General features: G+C 38.4%; 1 protein-coding gene across 1 annotated transcript; it reads left to right on the top strand.

Annotated features, from left to right (window-relative positions):
- The first annotated feature begins 875 nt into the window (after window positions 1-875).
- LOC110302257 (olfactory receptor 10J1-like) lies at window positions 876-1808 on the top strand. Its single transcript, XM_021173098.3, has one exon. It carries the CDS (start codon window positions 876-878, stop codon window positions 1806-1808), a length of 933 nt encoding a protein of 310 aa, XP_021028757.3.
- Window positions 1809-25868: the final 24060 nt, after the last annotated feature.

Genomic DNA, 25868 nt, shown 5'->3' with positions numbered 1-25868 from the left:
TTGGTTACACTCTACTCTAAGAATATAGTTATCTCCTTAATGATAATCTAATTTTAAGAAAATTTCAAGATTGATTTCATGGACTGTTAACTATTCATTTCTTTAAAATACCATGGTGTACTTAAGGGGATGCTTTAAATCAAGTTCTTAATTAAAGATAATTAAATTGTACCTTTATTTGTATCCTAGAATCCAGTCTATCATTTCTGAAGGATTGACTTGTTTTTAAAAAGACAGGCTACCTCTGTGTAACTCTGGTGGTCCTGGAACTCACAATTTGACCAATCTAGCCTCCAACTCGCAAATACCTGCTGGCCTCTGCCTCCTAATGATTGAATTAAAGGCATGCACCACCACTACACAGCCTTGGGTGCTTGTTTGGTTGTTTGTTTTGCTTTCCTTCATTTGTGTTTCTGTGCTATCATATGTGCAGCAATGTGTGCACGTGTGTGCATGGTGTGGTGTCTAGATGCCAACTGAGCTGTAGTTCTTCAAATGTCACCCACTTTTATTTTCATTTTTTAAACATTCTAATGCAGAATCATTGGCCTGGAACTCACTGAGGCTAGGCTGACAGGCCAGTGAGCACCAAGGATATGCCTCTCTCTACCTCCCCAGTGCTGGCATTATAAGCACATACCTTGCTCTTGTTTATATACTTTTTGAAATGTAACTTTTTAGTGATAGTATTGAGGGGGCCATGCTTAAGAGACAAGGACTTTATGAGCTGAAATTCATACAGATCCATCCATGGAGTTTTGAACTGAGTCTCTGCTGTACTCAATTTTTATCTACAGTGTACTCAGGATCAGGATCATCTCTGGTACTAAGACTAGTATTGACCTTCTTTTTAGATTTCAGATCGAAGGCCCCCAATGAAGAGAGCCAACTGCACAGAGGTAAGAGAGTTTGTTTTCCAAGGCTTCTCCAATTTCCAAGAGCATCAGCTCACACTCTTCATTATCTTCTTTGTCCTATATATCCTGACGCTGACTGGCAATGTCATCATTGTGACCATTATCCGCATTGACCACCACCTTCACACCCCCATGTATTTCTTCCTAAGTGTTCTCTCAACTTCAGAAACTTTCTATTCTCTGGTCATCATCCCACGTATGCTTGGCAGCCTTGTGGGTCTGAGCCAAACCATCTCCTTGGAGTGCTGTGGGACTCAGCTATTTTTTTTCCTTGGATTTGGAATCACCAACTGTTTCCTGCTAGCAGTCATGGGTTATGATCGCTATGTGGCCATCTGCAACCCGCTTCGCTATAGCATCATCATGAATTGGAAGGTGTGTGTCATTCTGGCATCTTCAGTCTGTGCCACAGGGTTCTTGCTCTCACTAGTCCAGGCTCTGGCCATATTCAGGCTTCCATTTTGCAACACACTGATTAAACATTTCTTCTGCGATGTCCGTCCTATTTTGGATCTGGCCTGTACTGTACCAGTCGTCAATCAAGTCTTGACATTAGTACTCACTCTCATGGTCCTCACAGCCCCTGCCATTTTCCTATTTGTCTCCTATGCTCTTATTATTTCCACCATTCTCAAGATTGCCTCATCTGATGGCTGGAAAAAAACATTTGCCACCTGCAGCTCCCACCTGACTGTAGTAGTGATCCACTATGGCTGTGCCTCCATTGTATACTTCAAGCCCAAATCAGAGAACAGTAAGGACCAAGACCAGCTGCTCTCAGTGACTTACACTGTAATAACACCTCTACTAAACCCTGTTGTGTATAGTCTTAGAAACAAAGAAGTCCAGGATGCTCTGCGAAAAGTGTTGTGTAGGAAATCCCTATCTTAGTTCCTGAGTTCTCTCCAAATAATTTCTTCTTTTTCATATAGAACCTGATAGGTTAAGGTATAAAGCCAGGGTTTCATGTGATTAGAAGTCTCATACATCATAGCCAGGGCCAGGGCCAGGGCAAAAGTGAAGCTGGGAGCCAGGCTCTAATAATTGAGTTTCATTTCCTCAACCTCTTTGTTAACATAATAAAAACACAGGTCACTTCCAAGACCTGTACATAGACAGCCATTGGCCCTACTCCAGAAGATAATTACAAGGTCAAAGTATGATCTTATGTTCATTTCTAGCTTAAATTTAAAGGCACCAATCTATTTCTTACTGAATTATAAACCACACATTAAACATTACTCAATGGAATATTCTCTTAACACAAATTAGATACTTGAATAAGTAGTTAGTGGGAAGGATATGCACAGAAATCTAACTGCCTTGTGTTTTAGTAAGATAAGCAATGAAAAACTAAAGAGATCTTTTAAGGAATGATTTTGGAATGAGCTAAAACTTTCCAGACAGACTATCTTTTAGCAGTCATAAGTGGAACTCCAATGGAACCCCACATTTCTTACATGCCACAGGTAGACCTCAAAGTTAAAGGCATCTAAGGAAAGACTGAAGAGGGATGTGGAGTTTAAATGGCAGAAATCCTAATCAATGTAGGATATCTGGGAGTTTGGCTATATAATTGAAATTCAATGGCCATTGGTATAATTGGTCTAAATCTGTTTCTTACAGATAATAGTCCCGATGGAGTAGAAGGGTATATTGAACTACTAATAAAAGCATTCTCTGTCGAAAGTATTTTTTAAGTCTCAGAAAGTAAGAGGGTATTGTTGATGAAGAGGTTTGAAGAGAATTGTGAAGATTGTTGAACAAGAAGGAAAGGTCAGGAAATCTTCATAGGAACTTGCTGATAGTGGAGGTGCCATGGGAGTTGACTTGGTGAGGATGAGAAGGGAAGAACAGATTCTGACTGAGCCTCCTTCTTCCTCACATAAGCCAAGTCATCAAGGCAGAGAAAGGGAATTTAGTGGGAAATGAACCAACACAACACCTTTCTGAAATAAATTAGAAGTTCCCATTAACACTGAAAAAAACTGAGCAATGTAATTAGTAAGGAATTCTGACATGTAAATTTCCATAAAATTCAATTAACCTAGTGAGAAATAAAATAATAACAGACTATTTTCTCTTCTTACTTCAAAAAAAATGAAAAACAAATTGGGAAATGGGGGTAAATTTTAGGTTTAATGTGTGAGAAAACTAAGTGATGAATAAAACTTTCATAACTAGCAGGTATAATTATTGAACAAATCAAAGTTATTTATTATATGTATAAATTTACTTCAACATCCACAAAGAATGCATGAGTACATATTTTTCTCTTTGAAAATATTATTAAAATAGAGAAATATCAACTAAATTAAGCAAAGCAATTGTGTGTTTGATATCCTATGTATGCTTGCAAATAAGTCTTAAAAAGTTACACCATTCAATCTACTTTGTCACTCTTGGTGGAGAAAAAGCTACCTAGCTATTTTTATGCAAATCCAGTCAATTAATAATGAATAATCAAGGTTATGAGAAAAGACAGCAAAAGTTGAGGTTTTGTTTCTTCACTTCCTTTTTTCCTTTCCCTGAAATGTCCTAAAATAAATCCAGTTCTGATCAAAGTTTCTTATCCAGAGGGAAACATAAGCCATGCTCATTTCTACTTCCATTTGCTAGATTCCAGGAAGATACGTGACTCACAGTCAACCTAGTGTCGGGTCATGAAAGGCCTGTGGTTTTTCCCTGTTCTTTCATTCATGTGATGCCTACATCTTACATCTTGTTTGTGACCAGCTCGATAGATTCCATTCCAGGTCCATCATTCCTCCCTCAGTCTGAGACTGTCCAGTTGTATTGTGGTCAGTGACGTGATGAACCAGAGTCAACTTGACATCCACACACCATCCACCTAAAACCTCACTTACCTATCCCTGTACTACCAGGATTCAAGTCTTTTTGAGAGGCTTCTCTGGAAAGCAAGGAACATTCATTCCCTCCCTGTTTCACATAATCCTTTCTCTCCTCACTTTCATTAGGTTTTAGCAGGGGCAGGAGTCTGCCTTCCCCAGTATCCCACTGACTACAGTGCTGTCTTCTCCATAGGCTGCCTGTCTTTATTTTATTTAAACAGGAAATTCAGAGTTCTCAGCTTCATAGTTTGTATTATATGTTTAACACATAGAATACTTTAGTCCTCATGCTTTTAATATCCAAAATTATCCTGTCCAAATTAAAAGGGGCTTTCCTGTGTAGAAAAGTTTGCTAAACTTAAGAACACTTTCACTTTTCAATATAAATGTTTCAGTTATGATGTCTTAAAAGGCTCTTTGAAGTGCAATTGACTTCCTCTCTGGATTCTTCTGATCTTTTCCCGGAGCAAGTCCCATAAAACAATGTGGAATAAGAAAAATGATTTAGAACAAAGAAAGAGAGAGAGAGGGAGAGAGAGAGAGAGAGAGAGAGAGAGAGAGAGAGAGAGAGAGAGAGAGAGAGAGATTAGATTACTACCCACAAAACTTCTACCCAGAGTACATTTCTTTGGAAAATTAAGTACAGCTAACTTGTCGTATGGAACCTTCAAGACACGAGCTCCCTGCTCCAGAATAAAACATCCCACTTAAAAAATGCAGCTTTTCATTACTCCCAAGTCTGCATCATAAAAGAATTTTAATTTCCCTTATTGGATGTTAATCCTGTCTGGTAGCAACAACTCCATCTGACATGTCGGGCAATGTTTTCTCTTTTCTGGTGGGAGAGTCTTTTCCTATTTCTTCACAGATCTAACTCCTGAGTCCACTGAGGTGGCAGAAATTCATTCTGTTGCTTAAAGAGAAAAGTCATTAAGAAAAAAATGGATAAAATACAATGTTTCTAATCAGTAGTTCCCTCTATCCCTCCAAAAAGTCAAAAAAAGATACTGTGTAAGGAAGGGAACTATAGGGACCAGGTGGGTTATGGGCATTAGGGGAGTGGAGAATGGAGAAAGTAGGGGTTATAGTGAAGGTAAATTACTTTTTACATATTTGAGGTGGCCAAATAACATAAAATAACATAAACATAACATAAAACATAAAAGCTGTGAAAAAGAGCATTCTCCATTCATGATCTCATTCCAGAAACTGTGTTTTCACACTAGTTCCCAACCATTATACAAGTACCTATAGAATCAAATGAGTTTTCGGGAATTTCAAAGGATGGCTGACTTTTCAGAAATGTTGGTTAGACCTGCACATTAGGAAAGGCCTCATTTTCTTGAAGAAGAAGAGACTTAGTCTAGAAATACCTAATATAAGAGAGACATAGTGCTCACCTACTCCTTGCTTCATTGCTCATCTCTGAAGTGGCAAGATAAGCCCACAGTGGGCAATGTCATTCCTTACCTCCTACTATCTCAAGAACATCTTCTTTTTATCCAGGAAATGTAAATAGTTGTCTCGTACTTCTTCATTTGTTTATTTTTCTTTAAATATCACATATTAAAGTTTTTCTTCTCCTACCCCCTACCTCCTCTCCCATCTGGAGCCATTCCTTTCCTACCTTTCACTAGAAAACAATAGACTTCCAAGAGACAACAATCCAACCTAAGAAAATAAAACATAGCGTGATGAAACAAAGAAATCCTCCCATCAAAGTTGGACAAAACAAACCAACAGAAGGAAAAGAGGCCAAAGAGAACTCACAAGAATCAGACACCCACTCACTCACACATGGTCACATAGAATATTAACTGAAAGCTATAACATATCCAGACAATGTGACTCAGACCCATACAGGCCCTGTGCTCGCTCCTTCAGTCTCTGCGAGTTCACATGAGCTTCGCTTAGCTGATCCAGAATGTCTCTGTGTATCTCTGACTAGTCATGGATTCACTGTGTTTCCCAGGCTAGCCTTGTACTCATGATATTTCTGCCTTGGCGTCTCAAATGGAGAAATTACAGGCTTATGCCTTCACATCTGACTCATACTGTATTTAAATTTTTTGTTTCACCATGCCTATTACTAATGAATTGAGTTTTGTGTTTTGGTAATGTATGTTATTATTTTCTTTATTTATTTAAATAAAAATTTATTATATCATATTCATATAGATATGCTCAGATTGTTAATATGAAAATAAACATTTCTGAAAATAGAGATGGTGTTTTCTCTCTTTTTCGCCTATATTGCCTTTACTTCTTTCCATTGCCATATTTCAATGGCTAGAATTTCTACAGTGATGTTAAATATATATGATGCCAGCTATGTTTTTTTTAAAATATGGTCTTTATCAAGGTGATATAATTATCATATACTTTTAGTTTTTCTTATAAATGAGTGGTGGGTTTTGTTAAATGCTTTCTCTATATCTGCTTATAGAATCATAAAGTTTCTTATTTAAAATGCAAATGTGATGAATACCTGTGCTTGATGTTTGAAAATTGATCTAGCTTTACATTCCTGGAATAAATCCAGGATGATCTATAATTCTTTTTATGCTCTGTTGGATTTGAAATAATTTTTCCATTATTTTACTAGTATCCTGTCAGAGATACTTTTTCTCTAAATCACAAGAAAGAATTTTCTCATGAATTAATTTATGTCTTTCCAGGTGCTACAATTCTGAGCATAAAGTTACTCAAACTATTTTGGTGTTGTCTTTTCATAGCTCAGTAACTGGTGGAGATACTGTTTTTCTTATTTATACTACTTTTGATTTGTGTCTTTTTCATTTAAATTTTGTGGTTTTATTAGAAATAAATTTAATTGATTACTTTCATAATTTCTTAATTTATCTTCTTGCTTTATCTTTTAGTTTATTTCTCTATTTTTCAGCTTTTTGTTTGTTTTTTGTTTTACCTATAGTTCATGTCATTGTTACATCTTTCTTTTTTCCTTCTTGAACCTGGCTTCCTTCTTGGTATAGCAACTCATTTTATTGATTTGTTTCCTGATATAATACTCATTTCGGTATTATAAATTCATTTCTATAGCACTGTCTTTTTTTCTTTTGTATTTAATTGTTTTCCATGGGACTTGTTAATGAAGTGTGTTGCTTGACTCCCATGTGGTATAGAGGTTTTTCCTGCCTACTTTCTGTTATTGATAGGTAGTTTGAATCCTGGATATTTTGTCTACCCTGTTAGGAATACTGACTACTATCTAAATGCTTTTGTAGCAGATATTCACCTGGTTTTCTTGTCCTGATTTTTTTCAGCTATGGTACCAGTTGATTATTTAAGTCCTGAGGCTTTTTTTTTGTTGTTGTTATTTTGGTTTGCTTCTTGTCCCCTCTGGCAGTGTTAGAACTCATAATATATTCTCCTTGTTTACTCTAACACCTTTTCAATAAACATTTTTCATAATAACACTTATCTTTTTATTATTTTTCTTTATTTTTTATTCTCACAATATACATATCCTGACCACAGTTCCACTCCCTTGGCTGCCCCAAGTCTCTTCACCCCACCAGCTTCCTTTCTTTTTAGATTTACCACCAGCAGCAGCACCACCGTCAACAGCTACCCACAGCCCTTCAAGAAAGAGCAGGCATTCCAAGGATATCAACAAAGCATGGGAGACCCAACAGGAGCTGTATGGTATGTACTCTCTTATAAGTGGATATTAGAGTGGATATTAGCCATAAAGTACAGGACACCCATGCTACAATCCCCAGACACTAAGAAGTGAAATAACAAGAAGGACCCAAGGGAGGATGCTTGAATCTCACTCAGAAGGGGAAATAAAATTGTAATTAAATGTGGATTGAGGGAGGGAACTGAGTGGAAAAGGAGATGGGGAGGGGAATTGGGGCAGGGATATCAGGTGTAAGGAGAGGAATGGGCCAGGAACCATCAAGGAGAAACTAAAAACTAGCAGGTGTTTTTCCTGAGATGGTTCTGCCATGCACAGTTACTGACAGAATAGTTTCTCTAGACAAGGATGAGAAAAAAATTACTTTAGGAAAGATTCCTGCTATTAATATGCTTTTCCTGTTAGTATTAAATATATACTACAATTAATTGCTTCTGAGATAGCAAGAATGCACCTACAACTTAGAACATATTCCAAGAGTCTGTAAATCAATTAACAAAAGGTCATAAAAAGGGAATAAAGGATTTACTATAGATTCAAAGGCAGAAGATAAAATATTGACTTGGTTTGTCTATACAAAACTTCACTATTATCTTAGTCACAAAATTTTGCTTTTTAACTCTTCATGAATCTGCAGAGCTGGTAACAGATATATATATATATATATATATATATATATATATATATATATATATATATATCAACCATTAGGTATTGCCCACCATTTTGAGCAGATTTCTGCAGAACAACCAAGATGCACTATCTTGTAGCGATGCTGTATAGATAAATAGATGATTTCTTAATTCTTAATGATGATCTTAGAATTCATAAAATTATATTAGTATTTAAGCTCTTTTATAGTAGGACTACTGTTAAGATCTTTCTGATGCCAAAACTGCAATGAGAACTCTGTCAGTCTTCAAGTGTCACAAATTAATTGCTTCTGAGATAGCAAGAATGCATCTACAACTTAGAGCACATCCCAAGAAGTTGTAAAACAATTAACCAAAGGCCATAAAAAGGGAGTAAAGGATTTACTATAGGTGCAAGGACAGAAGGTAAAATATTGATATAAAATATTGATATAAAATGCTGAGTTTGTCTATACAAAACTTCACTGTTATTTAGTCACAAAAGTTTTGCCTTTTTAAATTTTTTATTAGATATTTTCTTCATTTACATTTCAAATGCTATTCCAAAAGTCCCCTATACCCTCCTCCTGCCCTGCTCCCCTACCCACTTACTCCCACTTCTTGGCCCTGGCTTTCCCCTGAACTGGGGCATGAAAAGTTTTGCTTTTTAACTCCTCATGAATCTGCAGAGCTGGTAACAGATGATGAATGTTTAGCCAGATAATTACTCCTAATGGATGTGCATGTAAACATTCTCTCTTGTAAACTTCTTATTCAATTTATGACTTGAATTTATGTGTAAACTTGTGGTGAACTTTTACAACGTGATCATGTATTCTGAAAGATGTATAAGTGCTGGAGAGAGAAAGAGAGAGAGAGAGAGAGAGAGAGAGAGAGAGAGAGAGAGAGAGAGAGAGAGAGAGAGAGAGAGAGAGAAATTTTTAGACAGCACTGAACTCAAGAAGAACTTAGAAGTAAGGGCAGAGCATTGGGATTAATGATATTGAGAGTAAGGGCATTATTTTGTCATCAGAACAGCAGGAAAGATTAAGATTAGAAGAGAATAGAGAGTACTTTTTAGAGAGAACTTTGTGGAGAGCTTTTGTAGAAATTTTTTGGAGACCCAAAGAACTTAGAAATAAAGTCTAAAATCACTTTTCAATGTTTCCCTCCACTTGAAGGCTTGCCTAGTTATGGAGGATAGCTTGCTCAGGCCCTGTGTTCCCCATTACTAGGAATTTGCTAGCCTTGATCTCATAAAATCCGTGGAGATTCCATCATATTAGGTCTCCATCTCATCCACTGAAGTTATTCCCAGTATTTACTTCCTCCTTTCTAGTCACCTAATCCCTCATGTTCCCACCCCTACCTGCCCCCTAGTCTACCTGTGAAATCTATTATTTTCCCTTTCCCAGTTATCTCTTAAAATTGGAAATCGTATCATACATCTTCCTCAGTCAAACTTACCTAATGTAGTCCCATTTTTCATAAAATATGGTCTATTTTTCTCATGATGGCCTATGTGTTGGGTTTTTTTGGTTGGTACTTTTAACTTCTTTTTGGCAATTTCATGATTCATCTATCTTGATAACATTAATTACTGTTACTCTTTCTCCCCCTACCCCATGCCCATTGAACCCCTTTCTCCTAACCAGCCTGCTTCTACTTTCATGCCTTCATTAACAAGTGACATACTGAGTTGAATTAGAGTTGCTTGCATAAGCATATACTAGTTAAGGTTACTTAGTAGAACAGGGGCAACTTCTGGAAGCAACCCAAATGTTGCTCAACTGAAAAATGGATACAGAAAATATGGTTAATATTATTTAGCTATTAAAAACAAGGGCATCATGAGTTTTGCAGGCAAATGAATGGAGCTAGAAAATAATATCATTCTGAGTGAGGTAACTCAAAGCCAAAGGACATACATGGTATGTACTCATTGATAAGTCGATATCAGCCAAAAAGTACTGAATACCCATGTTATACCACACAGACTCAAAGAAGTTAAACAAGAAGGAATGCTCAAGGAGGATTCTTGAATTCCACTTAGGAGGGGAACAAAATAATCATGGGAGGCAGAGGTAGAGAAGAATCTAGATGGAAAAGAGGATGGGAGAGAAATAGAGGGGCATATCAGACTTGGGGAGAGACAGGAAAGAGGCCCAAAGAACCAGGAGAATTAATGGAAACATGCAGCTGCCTGGTGTGGATAGTGGGAGGAGTCACTAGGAAGTCCAAGAGACTTGGGATGGGGGAGGCATCCAGGACTCAATGTGAGTGACCTTAGCCAAAATGCCCAACAATGGGGATATGGAATCTGAAGAGACCAACTCCAGTAGCCAAATAGGATACTCCCATCCCCAGTAGAGGGATAGGGACACCAATCCATGTACACAACTTTCGACCCAAAATTGATCCTGTCTAAAAGAAATGCACGGGCAAAATGGAGCAGAGACTCAGGAAATGGCCTTCTAGTAATTGGCCCAACTTGACACATATTAATGATTCTGTTATTCTTGCAGCCAGAAGTGTAGTATAGCTGTTCTCCAAAAGGCTCTACCCAGCTTCTGACTGAGACAGATGCAGATACCGATAGCCAAACCCTGGGCTAAGGTCTAGTACTCCTATGGAAGAATGAAGGGAAAGATTTAATGCCCTGAAGGGAATGGCAACCTTGCAGGAGGATCAACAGTGTCAACTAACCTGGATGCCTGGGAGCTCCCTGAGACCAATCCAATAACCAAAGAGCCCACATGGGCTGTCAGAGGCCCCTGGCCTAAATGTAGCAGAGGGTTACCTTGCATTGCCTCAGTGGAAGAGGATGTGCCTAAGCCAGAGACTTGATGCATCAGGATTGGGGGTGGATACTCAGGCAGGGCACACTCTCAGAGTCAAAGGTGAAGGGGACTCAGAATAGGAAATCAGGGATGGGGGATGGGGAGGAGGCAGCATTTGAAATACAAGTAAATTGATTGATTAATTAATTAACTGTTTTCTAAAAAGATAATCTTACACTGTGTAGTGATTTTGAAGATGGTCTAGGATACAGGGAGACATGTCAGGAGGAGAGAAAATTAATCCACGGCTAAGTGTTGATGAATTTCAATAAGAAATTGAGGAAAAGAAGGAAAAATGAAAAACAAGGAGAAACAGAGAAAAAGCAATGCATCTGTCCTGAGCATGAGCAAAGCTTTCAAGAAGGAAACCTTGATCAACTGAGTCAAATGGCAAGATGGGGAATTAGAAATGGCCATTGAGTTTGAAACTATAAGAGTAAGTTTATCACTTGGAAAAATACTTCTGGACATAGTTAATGGTGTTTATGCTTGTGTAGGGGGTTGAGATGGTTGCTCTAAATTGCTCGGTGAATAGGAGTACTTCTGTGTAAGCAAGTAGATATGAGTTGGATCTCAGTACTCCAAATGCCAGCTATGGGTGCAGACTCCTGTAGTCTTAGTGTTTGTGGGGGAAAACTGTAATAGTACCCCCCAAAATTGCTTAAGTTGATCCCAGCAGCAGTGGTACATTCCCCACTCTCTGCCCCAATGTTCTGGCTTCCCAAATGAAAGACACACACATAGCCTTTATAGTTTGATATGCCTAAAACAGCTCAATGGCCAGGCCATTTCCTAACCTCCACATGGCTAATCTGCCTCCATCCAAAATTCCCAAGTTACTCACTAAATTCTGAATTCCATCTTTGCTGCCCTGAACCCAGTCAGGCAACCCTCTTGGGATCACTCTACCCTGGCTCCAACATGACAACTAGGCTTTCTGTCCCACACCTTCTTGGTTCTGGAGTCTCCTCTCCTCCACTTCTCCTGGTATGGAGGATCACCTTCCTCTTTCCCTTCTCCCTGTCCTTAGCCCAGGAATCCTAAAAGTCCTGCCTCTGTTTGCCCTGCCCAGCCATTGACTGTTGCCAGCAACTTTATTTACCAATCAGAACCAATTGTGGGTAGGGTTCCTCTATGTCTTCCATGCAGAGGTGTAGATTCTCTCACAGACAATTTGGGGGGACACAAATTAGCATGATATAAGCAGCATTAGGCCAAACAAACTACAGAGAACTAGAGACAAGAGGATCAAGGAAGCTTTCTGAAAATCAGTCGAACCAGAAGTCTCAAAAAGTAGTAAGGTGGAGAGTGATGGCAAAGGACAGTTCTCCAAACACCTGTGTTCATGCATTCTCTCTCTCTCTCTCTCTCTCTCTCTCTCTCTCTCTCTCTCTCTCTGTGTGTGTGTGTGTGTGTGTGTATGTGTATGTGTATGTGTCTTCACATTACACATATACATCACACACCACATATACACACATATCACATATCATACAGACACATATATTTCACATTACACCTATCATACATCACACACTACAGGAATACAGTAAACACACATAAACATTCTCATGAACACACCACACAGAGACATTTCACATATCACAAACACATCATACATCAACACACACACACACACACACACACACACGTCACATACACAGTACTTTTAAAAAAATGATCAAAGGAGGACAAATTGAAGCCACCAAGCTCCTTCAAATAGTTTTTCTGTAAAAGGGAACAAATCAATTATCCTATAACTGAAGAGAAATATGGATCAAAGAAGATTACTTTTGCTAAGTTTTACTAGAAAAATTAGAGCAAATGTATGGTTGTCTTTTTTGAATTGACCTAGTTTGACTCCCTTTTGCTGTGACCTAACACTAGCCAAACTAAGTGGGTGTGGTGTATTTCCACATCCAGTCTATAACCCATCATCTAGCAAAGCCAAGGCAGTAACTGAAATCAGAAATCATAGGGGAATGTTGCTCCTGGCTTGCTTCCCTTGGCTTGCTCAGCTCTCATTCCTGTACTACCCAGGCTCACAGGGTCAGGGATGGTAACACCTACTGTGGGGAATTTTCGTGATTGCTAATTAATGTCACTGAAACAGAGGATGCATGTTTCCCAATCTTCTGGCCTCTTCAGAGACCCAAATCCTGCCATGTGGTGCCAAGACTGTTTCTCTTCAGGACTCCTACAATCCTGGGGTTTCCACTACAACTGAGACTTCACCTTCACTCATGGTCTCTTCTGGACTCTCTTCAGAGAAACTCTGACCCTGCCACACAGAGGAAGCAAGCCAGTAATCAGCACTCTTCCACAGTTTCTGTTTTAAGTTCCTACCCTGGTTTTACTTTTTTTTTAAATTTTTAATATTTTTTATTACATATTTTCCTCAATTACATTTCCAATGCTATCCCAAAAGTCCCCCATAGCGCCCCCCACTTCCCTACCCACCCATTCCCATTCTTTTGGCCCTGGCATTCCCCTATATTGGGGCATATAAAGTTTGCAAGTCCAATGGGCCTCTCTTTCCAGTGATGGCCGAATAGGCCATCTTTCGATACATATGCAGCTAGAGACAAGAGCTCCGGGGTACTGGTTAGTTCATAATGTTGTTCCAACTATAGGGTTGCAGATCCCTTTAGCTCCTTGGGTACTTTCTCTAGCTTCTCCATTGGGAGCCCTGTGATACATCCAATAGCTGACTGTGAGCATCCACTCCTGTGTTTGCTAGGCCCCTGCATAGTCTCACAAGAGACAGCTATCTTTGGGTCCTTTCAGCAAAATCTTGCTAGTGTATGCAATGGTGTCCACGTTTAGAAGCTGATTAAGGGATGGATCCCTGGATACGGCAGTCTCTAGATGGTCCATCCTTTCATCACGGATCCAAGCTTTGTCCCTGGTTTTACTTAATTACAGGCATTCTCCCCTTCCCTAGTTGCTTTTGATCTGTTGTTTTTTTTTCACAGCAACAGAGAATCAAACTAGAAGAGAAATGTACCCATGTACCCACGTGGCAATCTGATGGAGGCAATGCCTCCCTTGAGATTCCATTTTTCCAGGTGTGTCAAGTTGACCAGAAAAACTAAACTAGGACATAAAAATGAATATGATCTAACATAAATTTAGTGACATAAAGACATAGCAAAGATGACTGAGGTGTATCCTGAATAAACAATGGATTGTGATGGGTAACAAGGTAGTAGATGGCTTCACTAGAAAATACAGAGGACTCAGAAGGCTAAGTAAAGAAGGTTTCTTCAGGATCCATCTCCCCACTTTTGGCATTTCAACTAAAATCCTTCCCATTGGGTCCTGGGAGCTTCTCGCCTCCATGGTGTGTACTTCTATTCATTCTCCTGGCCTCTGGGCTTCTTTCTTGTCTCCCCAATGCCTGATTCTATCTCCCTTTTTCCCTCCTCCTCCCCTCTCCCACTCAGATTCCTCCCTCTCTCTGCCTCCTGTGACCCAATGGGGGTGACCTTAGCTGTAATGTCCAACAGTAGGGAGATGGAACCTGAAGAGACCACCTCCAGTAGATAGCCATGGCTTGCAGTTGAGGGATCTCAAAATTTTTGACCCAGAATTGTTCCTGTCTAAAGAAAATGCAGGGACAAAAATGGAGCATAGACTGAAGGAAAGGCCACCCTGAGACTGACCCAACTTGGGATCCATCCCATGCACAGGCACCAAACCCTGATACTATTGCTGATACTGTGCTGTACTTGCAGACAGGAGCCTGGCATGGATGTCTTCTGAGAGGCTCTATCAGCATCTGTCTGAGACAGATACAGATACTTACAGCCAACCATTGAACTGAGCTCGGAGACCCCTATGGAAGAGTTGGGGAAGGACTGAAGGAGCTGAAGAGGATTGCAACCCCATAGGAAGAATAACAGTATCACCCAACCAGACCCCTCAGAGCTCCTAGAGACTAAATCACCAAACAAATAGCATACATGTGCTGGTCCCTGGCCCCTACTACATATGTAGTAGAGGACTGCCTTGTCTAGCCTTAGTGGGTGATGAGCTTAGTCCTGTGGAGACTTGATGTCACAGCAAAAGGCGATGCTAGAGGGGTGAGATGAGAGTGGATAGGAGAGTTGGGGAGCACCCTCTTAGAGGCAAAGAGGGGGGAGATAGAGTAGGGGATTCAGGGAGAGGGACCAGAAAGGAGGACAACATTTGAAATGTAGATAAATAAAATAATTAATAAAAAGGAAGGTTTGATATTGGAGCAGAGATTCATATGTGGATGAAGTAAGTATGATGATGAGAACAGACAGATCACTTTTAATTGCTCTGAATCCTTAAGAACAAAATAAGTTGTCTACTAAAGAAGACAAGAGGATAAAAGGTGATAAATACAGCAGTGTTGCCCAGCAACATCAATAAGCCACTTAATGTAAATGTCATGAATTTTAATTAAGACCAGTTATTATCTAGGTTTTTTTTTTTTCAGTTAAGTTTAGTTGCAGGGATGCATAGGAGAATCAAAAAACGTTAGATGAAGAAAATTTGATTTAAACAATGTTGGTAAACAGGAGAATAGAAGTCAAAGCTAAATGCAAGGCAACAATGAAAGTGATAGTCTACTGGCCTTTAGAAACACAGGAGAGAAAGTCATGGCAGAAGATACTCTGAACGTGACAGAAAGCAGATGCCAGTACAGAATGGAGGCCATTGCAAGGTGGCTTATTATTAAGGTAAGGCTGTCACAAGGAATGAACTAGAAAAAGAAGACATGATAGAATAGATTGAGATATGGGATTAGCCAGACATCGATGCCTGACATCTGTAGTCTCAGCATGCAAAAGGCAGAGGCAGAAGGATTGCTGCAAGTTCAAGGTCAGCCTGGAATAGTGAGTGAGCAAGATGTCATCTCACAAAAAACAAGATCAAAACAAACAAACAAACAAAACCCCCAAAAAACAAAAGCCCATGATAGTAAGAAATATGCATTTTCTACATAAAAGCATTTTCAAACTCTACTCAGATTTATAATAGAAGACAAGTATTTGTAAATCTTGCTTTGCAAGGAAACTACATTTTTATTTATTTTTATTTTTTGTCATTTGAGATGATGGGTGTCTTTACATTCCTATGAGTACAATGGAAAGCTAATGAAAAGAAATTCCAAAGAAGAATGATGGGCCAACCATCTAATATGCAGCAATACACAGCTGCGTATGAGAAATATTTACTTTTTCATATTCAATGTTGAGAATCAAAAAGTTACATCCAATTTGGTTTTAAGAAGTTCACTTAACTTTGTTGCTCAGTACCAATTAAATTTTAGATAAGTCAAATAAAAGGTAGAGAAGGCTGCTTGTGTAGTTTTAAAAACTAATCTTACAGTTAGGAGGGCCTGTTAAACACTAATCAAAATGCAAAAGCAATAAGGTCTGATGTAAAAAGATAAATGCATAAATACAATACTGACTGATTTTCAAATCTGTAAACCCAGTAAAGATGACAAATGGAAGAAAAATATTTGCAGTGTGTATAATAAAGGACATAGTCTCTTATCATAGAACTATTACAAGAAAAGGACAAATAACGCTGTATGAAAAATGAGCAAGATATGTAAATGGACATTTGCAACAAACAGAGCACAGAAGCGAATAGGCACATAAATCGATAGAGTACATTTACAAAGAAACCAAAATTCAAATAAGAAGCATACTATCTTTGCCTATTAGTTTTCCAAAATTTGAAGATGCAGTGATGTACAAGACAGATGCAAAAGTGTACGAGACGCTTTCTCTATGTTGCCAAACATGTCAGTAGATACATCCAATTCTGATTGTTTAGAGGTATGTATTGTTTCTAAGGCACAGAACATTATTTTCAGGAATGTATCTTATAGATGGATATATCCAAGAAGTGGACAGTTATATACAAGCAGTGATTCTTCATCACACTATCCATCATAATAAACTTAGTAATAATACTAAAAGTTAACAGCCACCTGCAAGTTTACCAATAGTTAATGTAAGCCAAGTCAACTGTGATATAGTTAGAACGTATGATGCCAAATTGTTCAAATTAGTACAACAAACCTTTATGTAGTCATTAGGGAATACATCAAAAGTGCATTGTTTTGTGAAAAATGCAAGTAGCAGAGAGGTGAATTTGACTGACAAAGAAGTCACACAGAGACACATTTTCAGACATCTTGGTGTAAACAGAGCATTTCCAAATCATGTTCAGTAAAGTTTGCTTTTCATATGACACAGACTAGCAACCCACAAATGAGTTCACAAGGTGGGAAGAGAGAGCATTAGGATACACTCTGAGACATTATTTCAAACTTGGCATTTTTGGTATATGAACTCATAATATTTAAAACTTTTTTTCGGAATTTCATCCATATGTGATTTCTTTAACCTCTATTTCCTCCCCTTTGACTCCTCATATACCCATCCAACTCCACATAACATTTTAAAAAACCAGAGTCCCCTTAGTGTGACCAGTATGTGCATGGATATAGACAGAGGTGCTCATACCAGCATGGGCAGTTTATTCCTTAAAGGCTAAAGAACTTACTTTCTTTTCCTGAAGCAGCTATAAACTATAGTTCCTTGGCTGAAGGTAGGGCTTCATGATCCCCTCCCCCATCCATGCTGGTATTATGGATAGCTCATTGCTGAACAAGCCTCATGCATGCACCTACAGCTGTTATGGGATCATGTATCTCATTGCCCTGTAATATTCAGAACACACCATTTCACAGCAGTCTCCTTTCATCTCCACCTCTTCCAACCTTTCTGCCACCACTTCTTTAATGATCCAAGAGCCTACAGGTAGAGGGTATAATATATATGCCTATAAATGTCCCACTTGAGACTGAGCACTTTACACAGTCATTTATTTGCTGCACATTGACCAATTGTGTGTGTGTGTTAATCACTATCTACCACAAGGAAACTTTTCTGGTGAGGGTAAAGACCTTAACAAACTTTTGTGTATAAAGATAACCATTTAGTGGCTGAAGAGTTGCCTCAGATGGTAAGAGCACTTGCTGCTCTTTCAGTGGACCTGGAATCATTCCCAAGTACCCACATGGCATCTTAAGTCCCCTGTTGTTTCAGAAAACTAACTTTCTTCTGGCCACCTTGGACTCCTGCATCCTCATTGTACAGATAAACTCATTTGGGCAAATATATGTACATATAAGATAAATAAATGTCTTAAAAAGATAATTACTTAAGAGAAGGTTTAGTACTATGCTCACTTTGCAGAACAATACTAGTAGTTCTCCCTTATTGTCTATGACCTATCTACCTAGCAGTTCTTGGCCCAGGAATGGATTTTGGTTTTGGAGTAGCCTTAAACTCAATCAGAAAGCAATTGGTTATTCTCATAATATTCACAGCACTATTGCAGTAATCTATATCTCCCACCAAGCTGGTGTTTACTGTGCCTTGCAAGATTGTATTTAACTAAGACTGGTCGTTAGCTTTCATCCCAGCCGTAATGTGCACAGCACATTCTGGCACTATGCAAGCTAGTCAAAAAGAGCAAAGCTTCCAGGTTACTATCAGCTTGACTTCTCCACGTCCTATCACTCAACTTTGTATTTTCTTTTGCAAAGGGTACTGACAATTAAGTTCTTAAAAGTAACATGAGCAATTGCAATGCCCTGTGTTATTTGGACTATGAGGCCCCACTGAACAACAACTTGAAAAGGAGATAACTCACACATTTTGTTCAAAATCCTTTGGCATCTGTGAGAAGCATAATTTCCCAATATATGTTAAGGTTGACTCTGTTTAAACGTATGTGTGTGTGTGTGTGTGTTTTAGGAAGCTTCTAGAATAACAGGGTTTTCATGTGGATTTCCCAAGGTCTTTAGTATTACTAATTTCTCATACCCCCTTGCTTCCCACTCTAATTGGCAGCATGAACCTGGGAGAATGGGGCCTAAAACTGGGAGTGGGGGAGTAAAGTCTCATGTAATAGCCTACTTTATTCAGAGCATCAGACAATTTATACTGCAAGGGTTAGGAAGAACCTCAGGTCCTACTTCCTGAGGTTGCCTCAGACAATTTATACTGCAAGGGTTAGGAAGAACCTCAGGTCCTACTTCCTGAGGTTGCCTATTTACAATCTTTCTGCTGGCCCTCAGGGTTTCAGTCCTTTTCTCTCACCCAATACCAGATCAGGTTCCCCTCTCGCCCCTACTCCTCACTTTCCCTCCCAGGTCCCTCCCTCCTTCCCAACTTGTGATTACTTTCTTCTCTCTCCCAAGTGGAACTGAGGTGTCCTCACTTGGACACTTCAGCTTGTTGAGCTTTTGAGTTCTGTAGACTGTATCTTGTTAATTCTGTATTATTATTATTAGTAGTAGTAGTAGTAGTATTGGCAAATATCCACTTATTAGTGAGTGAGTATATACCATGCATGTCCTTTTGGGTCTGAGTTACCTCACTCATGATGATATTTTCTAGTTCCATCCATTTCCCTGCAAAACTCAGGATGTCCTCATTCTTAATAGCGGAGTAGTATTGTGTAAATGAACCACATTTTCTGTGGATACAGAAAATCCATTCTTCTGTCATGGGACATCTAGGTTGCAGATGGAGGTGGATAGAGGAATGGGGAATAGAATATGGAGTGTAAAAATGAATTAAAAATAAATTTAAATTAAAAATATTAATATTGAATCCTAACTCTTTCATACTAAATTCTGTCCTTTTACAAATACCTACACTCACTGAAGAGAAGAGTTTATTTCATTTAAAATATATTACAAATAAAATGAATGTTTACTGGTTTTCTAGAAGAAGAAGAAGAAGAAGAAGAAGGAGGAGGAGGAGGAGGAGGAGGAAGAGGAGGAGGAGGAAGAGAAGGAGAAGGAGAAGGAGAAGGAGAAGGAGAAGGAGAAGGAGAAGGAGAAGGAGAAGGAGAAGAAGAAGAAGAAGAAGAAGAAGAAGAAGAAGAAGAAGAAGAAGAAGAAGAAGAAGAAGAAGAAGAAGAAGAAGAAGAACAACAACAACAACAACAACAGCAACAGCAACAGCAACAGCAACAGCAACAGCAACAGCAACAGCAACAACCACATGGGTAAAGTGTTCAATCACAAAGACAAGGTACGAGTGTCAAAACCATATTTTCCATAGAGGCATATGAAAAACAACAACCAAAATAAACTCATCCCTATCTGCTAGACCTGGGAGGAGCATAAAAGCTCATTCTAAAAACAACCCATATTGTGGAGGAATGGAGATGGTAAGACTCTTGTCTTCTTTACTTGGAGTTTTCAAGCATGGTCTCAGAAATCACACACAGCTTTCTTCATGGACAACACCATTCCAACACTCCCTTCTTTACCCTGCCCCCATCCTCTTTCCTACTTAACTCTTCCTGATCCATTATTTTAGTTCCCCAGCTCATAACATTTCTGTTTGACTATTCAACCTCCCTTGGAATCTCATTACCATATAGCCACTTTCCATTTTCTTGACTTCTACTGACATCCATATTTAAACACATGCCACGTTAACACCCAGTTCAATTTTTAGGTTGTTTGTTTGTTGTTGCTTTATTTAATTTTACTTTTCATGGAAAAAGCCTAAAGATGACCATATAAAAGTGGCAAAGAAATTAAATATCACCCAGATCTTGGTTTCTGAATATTTTGCAAAAGGACACTAGATTTCTTTGTAGGAATGACTTCCTAAAGGACCAGAGCAACAAAAGCACATGAAGAGGCTTAATCTTTCCTTGTTGTGGAATAGTGGAATATGCACTCAAGTCGGAGGAAAATCTGTGGTAAGCTAGAGCCACTCTCACTGGATAATTCTGTGGTGGTTTGAACATCAGTGGGAATAAATGCTAGTAATGTCTAATGTTGTTGAAAAGAGTTAGCACCCCCCATCTAAAGTGCAAACTTAAGGAAAGAAATAGTGGGCTAGAAATCACCAAGGGAACAAAACAGTAGGGTGAAAATTAATAGGAAATAGAGTATAGTATCAACATATCACACTACAAAATGCACTCAGAAAAAATTATGCACTGATTTAAAATGCATATGTTATTATATATATATATACATATATATAAATGTATATATATGTATATATGTACATATGTATATATGTATATATATATAATGGTCATACCAAAAAAAAAGTTTCATATTATTAAGAAATACCCGCTAAGGAGCTTGGGAATTAGTGACAGAATGGATTTAACATACTTTTAAGTGAACTGAAAAAATACATGTATGTTCTAGATGATTCTGATGATGGTGATGTTGATAGAATAATAATTTTAATAGTGTAAAGGAAAAAGAAAGGGCAGGGAGGAAGGACAGCAAAAAAACCCATTCTTCAAATAATTGAGATGGCTGGGAATATGATATTCAGGGGGTTTTGTTCTAGTCTACATACAATCTTTTATAAAATTTCAAATTACAACTATACGATATTTTCTACCCCCAAATCTTTAAAAGATATAAAAATATAATTGCACATGAACGAATTAAATCAGGGAAAAGCTGAGTTTCCCAAGCCCTAAACATTCCCAATAGAGCTTTATCCTAGACTTGAAACAATTCCTAAGAAATTAAATGGAAAACATTCAACTTTTGTGTCTGTTCTTGGATGCCAGAGTCTTGGAAGCAATATGTGTCTGAGCAGTCAATTCATGCTATGCCAACTAAGTAACTTTATGACAAAGAATACCAGTTTTCCTTTGGTGTGGCATCTAGATGTTACTACCACTAATAAGAGCCATGCAAAGTTCAGGGCTGCCATGTTGGCAGCGTTTTACAGGTGTTGTCATCTATGGTAGAGAAGATAAAACATTGCCATGTAAAGACACTGGGAAAGTTCATCTGAAAGCTCATATGAGTTTCTTCTAGACTGCCTGTGAACCAGTTTTAATTGATTTAGTTTTGTATCCTTGTTTTACTATCAGCCATAAGCATGACTGCAATGGCTTTTCGGTCGCCTAGCTTAAGGGCATTCCTAAAATCACAATCAATGGATTGCCTAGGTGGCTTAGTGGATAAATGTATCTGCTGCCAATGATGAACACACCACATGCCATGGTACATACCCCTGCACACACACACACACACACACACACACACACACACACACACACATTCAATAATCAGAACACATACAATAAACAGACAGACAGACAGACAGACAATGAATTTAGTGTAATTCCAAAAGCATATATCTAAAATCTGTCCAATATCACAGTTCAGTCAGGAAGAAAACCATTAAGATAACTTCCTTGATAAAATTTATTATGAAATTATAGCTGCTAAAACTATGGAATTTTTTAAAGGGTGAAACTAACTAATGTAACCATAGAACGTGCTTAAATGAACCCATGCTCACACAGACTATCAGAGAAGTCTAGATGTAGAACAGTGGGGAAGGAAGCTTCAGGAAGAGGGATGGGTTAACTAATTACCCACTTAAAATGAACTTGAATGTACACCTTGCACTATTCGTAATATCAACTCTGGATTCACTGATTTATGAAAACATAAAATATTTCCATGCTTTGTACCAAGTTAAAAGAACAATCTGATATTGAAGTAGGTTATTTTTCTCATAGACAATGGAGAAAGTAAAAACTATAGCACACAAGAATGTATTTGAATACACCAAACTACTGTTTGCTCAATAAAATGTACCATAAAGAAAATAAAAAGGCACAAAATTGGGGGAAATACTTGGGATAAATAATAAAGACAGGAATTAAAATACTCAAAAGTTTATAACTTCTGGAAACAATCCTACTGCTGGCTTTTTAAAAAGGCATTTCCATTTATACAGTAAAATCCCATCCCCCCAAATTAAAATATAACACTGAATTTTAAAGGACTCAAATCTTACCAAACCTTATAAAATATGTTTTGACTCTTTTATTCAAACTATATGTGATGAACAATGTACTATTATTTAAGCATGCATACATGTTCAACAATGGCATAAAATGCATACAATCAAAAATAAGCAAAATGCAGGCAGTAATAACCACTAGAGCAATGAGAGGTTCTGAAAGAAGAAGATAGGGAGAGAGGAATTCAACATGGGTACAGCTTTTCAAGGTGAGCTGAGTGACAGGCTCCAAAATGTTTATTTTATTGCTATGCTTTGCATTTTACATATTTTGAATGCAGTGCTCTGTAAGTACTATGTTTATGTGGATATTATAAATAGTGTTTCTAAATTAAAGAAAAACAAAATAAATACCAATGCTAGATGCCCAGGCTAGCAAGGACATGTGCACGTGCCAGCAAATCAATGCTGGTAGCCTCTTGCCCACTGAACCCATGCTTTCTTCATTTTGAAAATCATTTAGAAACTTTTGTTTGCATTTTAATGTAGGACAATAGCCTTATACCAGCTTCATTTTGTTCTCTGTGCCTATCTCTTGGTGTCTTTCTGTTTCCTAACTCGTTGTCTCTGTCTCTCTGTCTCTCTGTCTCTCTCTCTCTGTCTCTCTCTCTGTCTCTCTGTCTCTCTCTCTCTGTCTCTCTCTCTCTCTGTCTCTGTCTCTCTCTCTCTCTCTCTCTGTCTCTCTCTCTCTCTCTCTCTCTCTGTCTCTGTCTCTGTCTCTCTCTCTCTCTTTGTGTTTGTGTGTGTGCACGCACTTGTGAGTGCGCATGCACCTGCGCCTGCACATGCATCCATGAATGACCTCTCAGCAAAGTGTTCGGAGGTCACAGAAACTAAAGACATTGGATCTCCCTGCAGCTAGTTATAAATGGTCATGAGCCTCCTGGCATGGGTGCTGGAAAATGGACTAAGCTCCTCTGGACTCTTAACTCCCAAGCCTCCAGTATTTCATTTATCTTTGACTGTACTAAAGTAAGAGCAAACAACAGTATTTTTTTTCTTTTTTCTTTGTTATGTGTTTTTAATTTTATAATCTCCCACTTTTAAAGGTTACTACAAATTTGGTGGATAAGGAAAACTATGAAAGGCAAACGAGTAAAATTGAGCACAGGTGCATTTTTCAAGTTTAATATGAATGAAGACATTTATTTAATAATTTGTTTATTTATTTATTTAGTAAAATATAAGGGCTAACCAGAGGAGAACTAACATGATCTGATAAGGAGACATATACTAGGAAAAATTCAGAGAACAATTATCTTCAGGTAAATAAAGGACTTGGACTTGGGGCAGTGAAGCCAGGGTGATGGGGACTCCAAACTATGCTCATGAGGCCCAGTTTGTTCAGACAGGTGTGTGCTGGTCTGGAGGATGATGTCCTGGGGAGGTAGTTTAGCTACTCTACTTTTCTGATCTTCCACAGAAAATTGTGTTATCTTCTCATTTTTATATCTGCTTTTAATTACCACAGGACAATAGATGATAGAGATAGGTAGATAGATAGATAGATAGATAGATAGATAGATAGATAGATAGATAGATAGATAGATAGATAGATACATAGATACATAGATACATAGATACATAGATACATCGATACATAGATACATAGATACATAGATACATAGATACATAGATACATAGATACATAGTCAGGATTACCTATTTTCATTTACATATGCAAAAGAATAACACACCTTCCCACAAGGAAAATGGTTCTTGTTTATGTGAACATTTCAGTTTCCTAGATCTAAGACTCCCATTTAGAGCTCACTTAGTTTTTTGTAACCATGGTTTTCCAGGGCTCCATATGTAAATGTAAAATAAGATACTTACTTAAATAAAATAAAACCTGACAAATAATTCACATTTACATCTTGCAGTGAAAGATCAAAATTTGCAAAGCACAATGCCATGGAGTCTGGTGGACACACCCTTCACATAATGAGGTCCCTTGGCACAGGGTGTCTGACATTTCCCTGTCCCAAGGTGCTCAGGGAAGACTACCCAGAATCCCTCAAAGTTGCTCCTTGGAGAACCTTTCAAATTCTCTTCCCTCAGATGGAAGACTCATACCCAAGAGTCCATACCTTTCATGGCCTTTCATCCGGGGATTAACTGTATGGACCAACCACACTCAGACACCCTCTTTCATGTCTTCAATTTATGAATATTTGTGACCCATGACCACATCTTCAGCCCCTGCCTTTCTTTTTCTTTTTTTTTTTTAATTTTATTTTAATTAGGTATTTTCTTCATTTACATTTCCAATGCTATCCCAAAAGTCCCCCATACCCTCCACCCCCCCCACTCCCCTACCCACCCACTCCCACTTCTTGGCCCTGGCATTCACCTGTACTGAGGCAGATAAAGTTTGCAAGACCAATGGGCATCTCTTTCCACTGATGACAGACTAGGCTATCTTCTGATACATATTCAGCTAGAGACATGAGCTCCGGGGGGGTACTGGTTATTGTTGTTCCTCCTATATGGTTGCAGATCCCTTTAGCTCCTTGGGTACTTTCTCTAGCTCCTCCATTGGGGGCCCTGTGAACCATCCAATAGCTGACTGTGAGCATCTACTTCTGTGTTTGCTAGGCCCCAGGATAGCCTCACAAGAGACAGCTATATCAGGGTCCTTTCAGCAAATTCTTGCTAGTGTATGCAATGGTGTCAGCATTTGGAGGCTGATTATGGGATGGATCCCAGGGTATGGCAGTCTTTAGATGGTGCATCCTTTTGTCTCAGCTCCAAATTTTGTCTCTGTAACTCCTTCCATGGGTGTTTTGTTCCCAATTTTAAGAAGGGGCAAAGTGTCCACACTTTGGACTTCGTTCTTCTTGAGTTTCATGTGTTTTGCAAATTGTATCTTATATCTTGGGTATTATATGTTTCTGGGCTAATATCCACTTATCAGTAAGTACATATCATGTGAGTTCTTTTGTGATTGGGTTACCTCACTCAGGATGATGCTCTCCAGGTCCATCCATTTGCCTAGGAATTTCATAAATTCATTCTTTTTAATAGCTGAGTAGTACTCCATTGTGTACACATTTTCTGTATCCATTCCTCTGCTGAGGGGCATCTGGT

This window comes from Mus caroli, unplaced genomic scaffold, assembly GCF_978045245.1.
Source record: "Mus caroli unplaced genomic scaffold, Mus_caroli_1 scaffold_1, whole genome shotgun sequence".
Classification (NCBI taxonomy): domain Eukaryota; kingdom Metazoa; phylum Chordata; class Mammalia; order Rodentia; family Muridae; genus Mus; species Mus caroli.
Note: the sequence above shows the minus strand (reverse complement) of the source record. Positions and strands in the feature narration are given on the sequence as shown.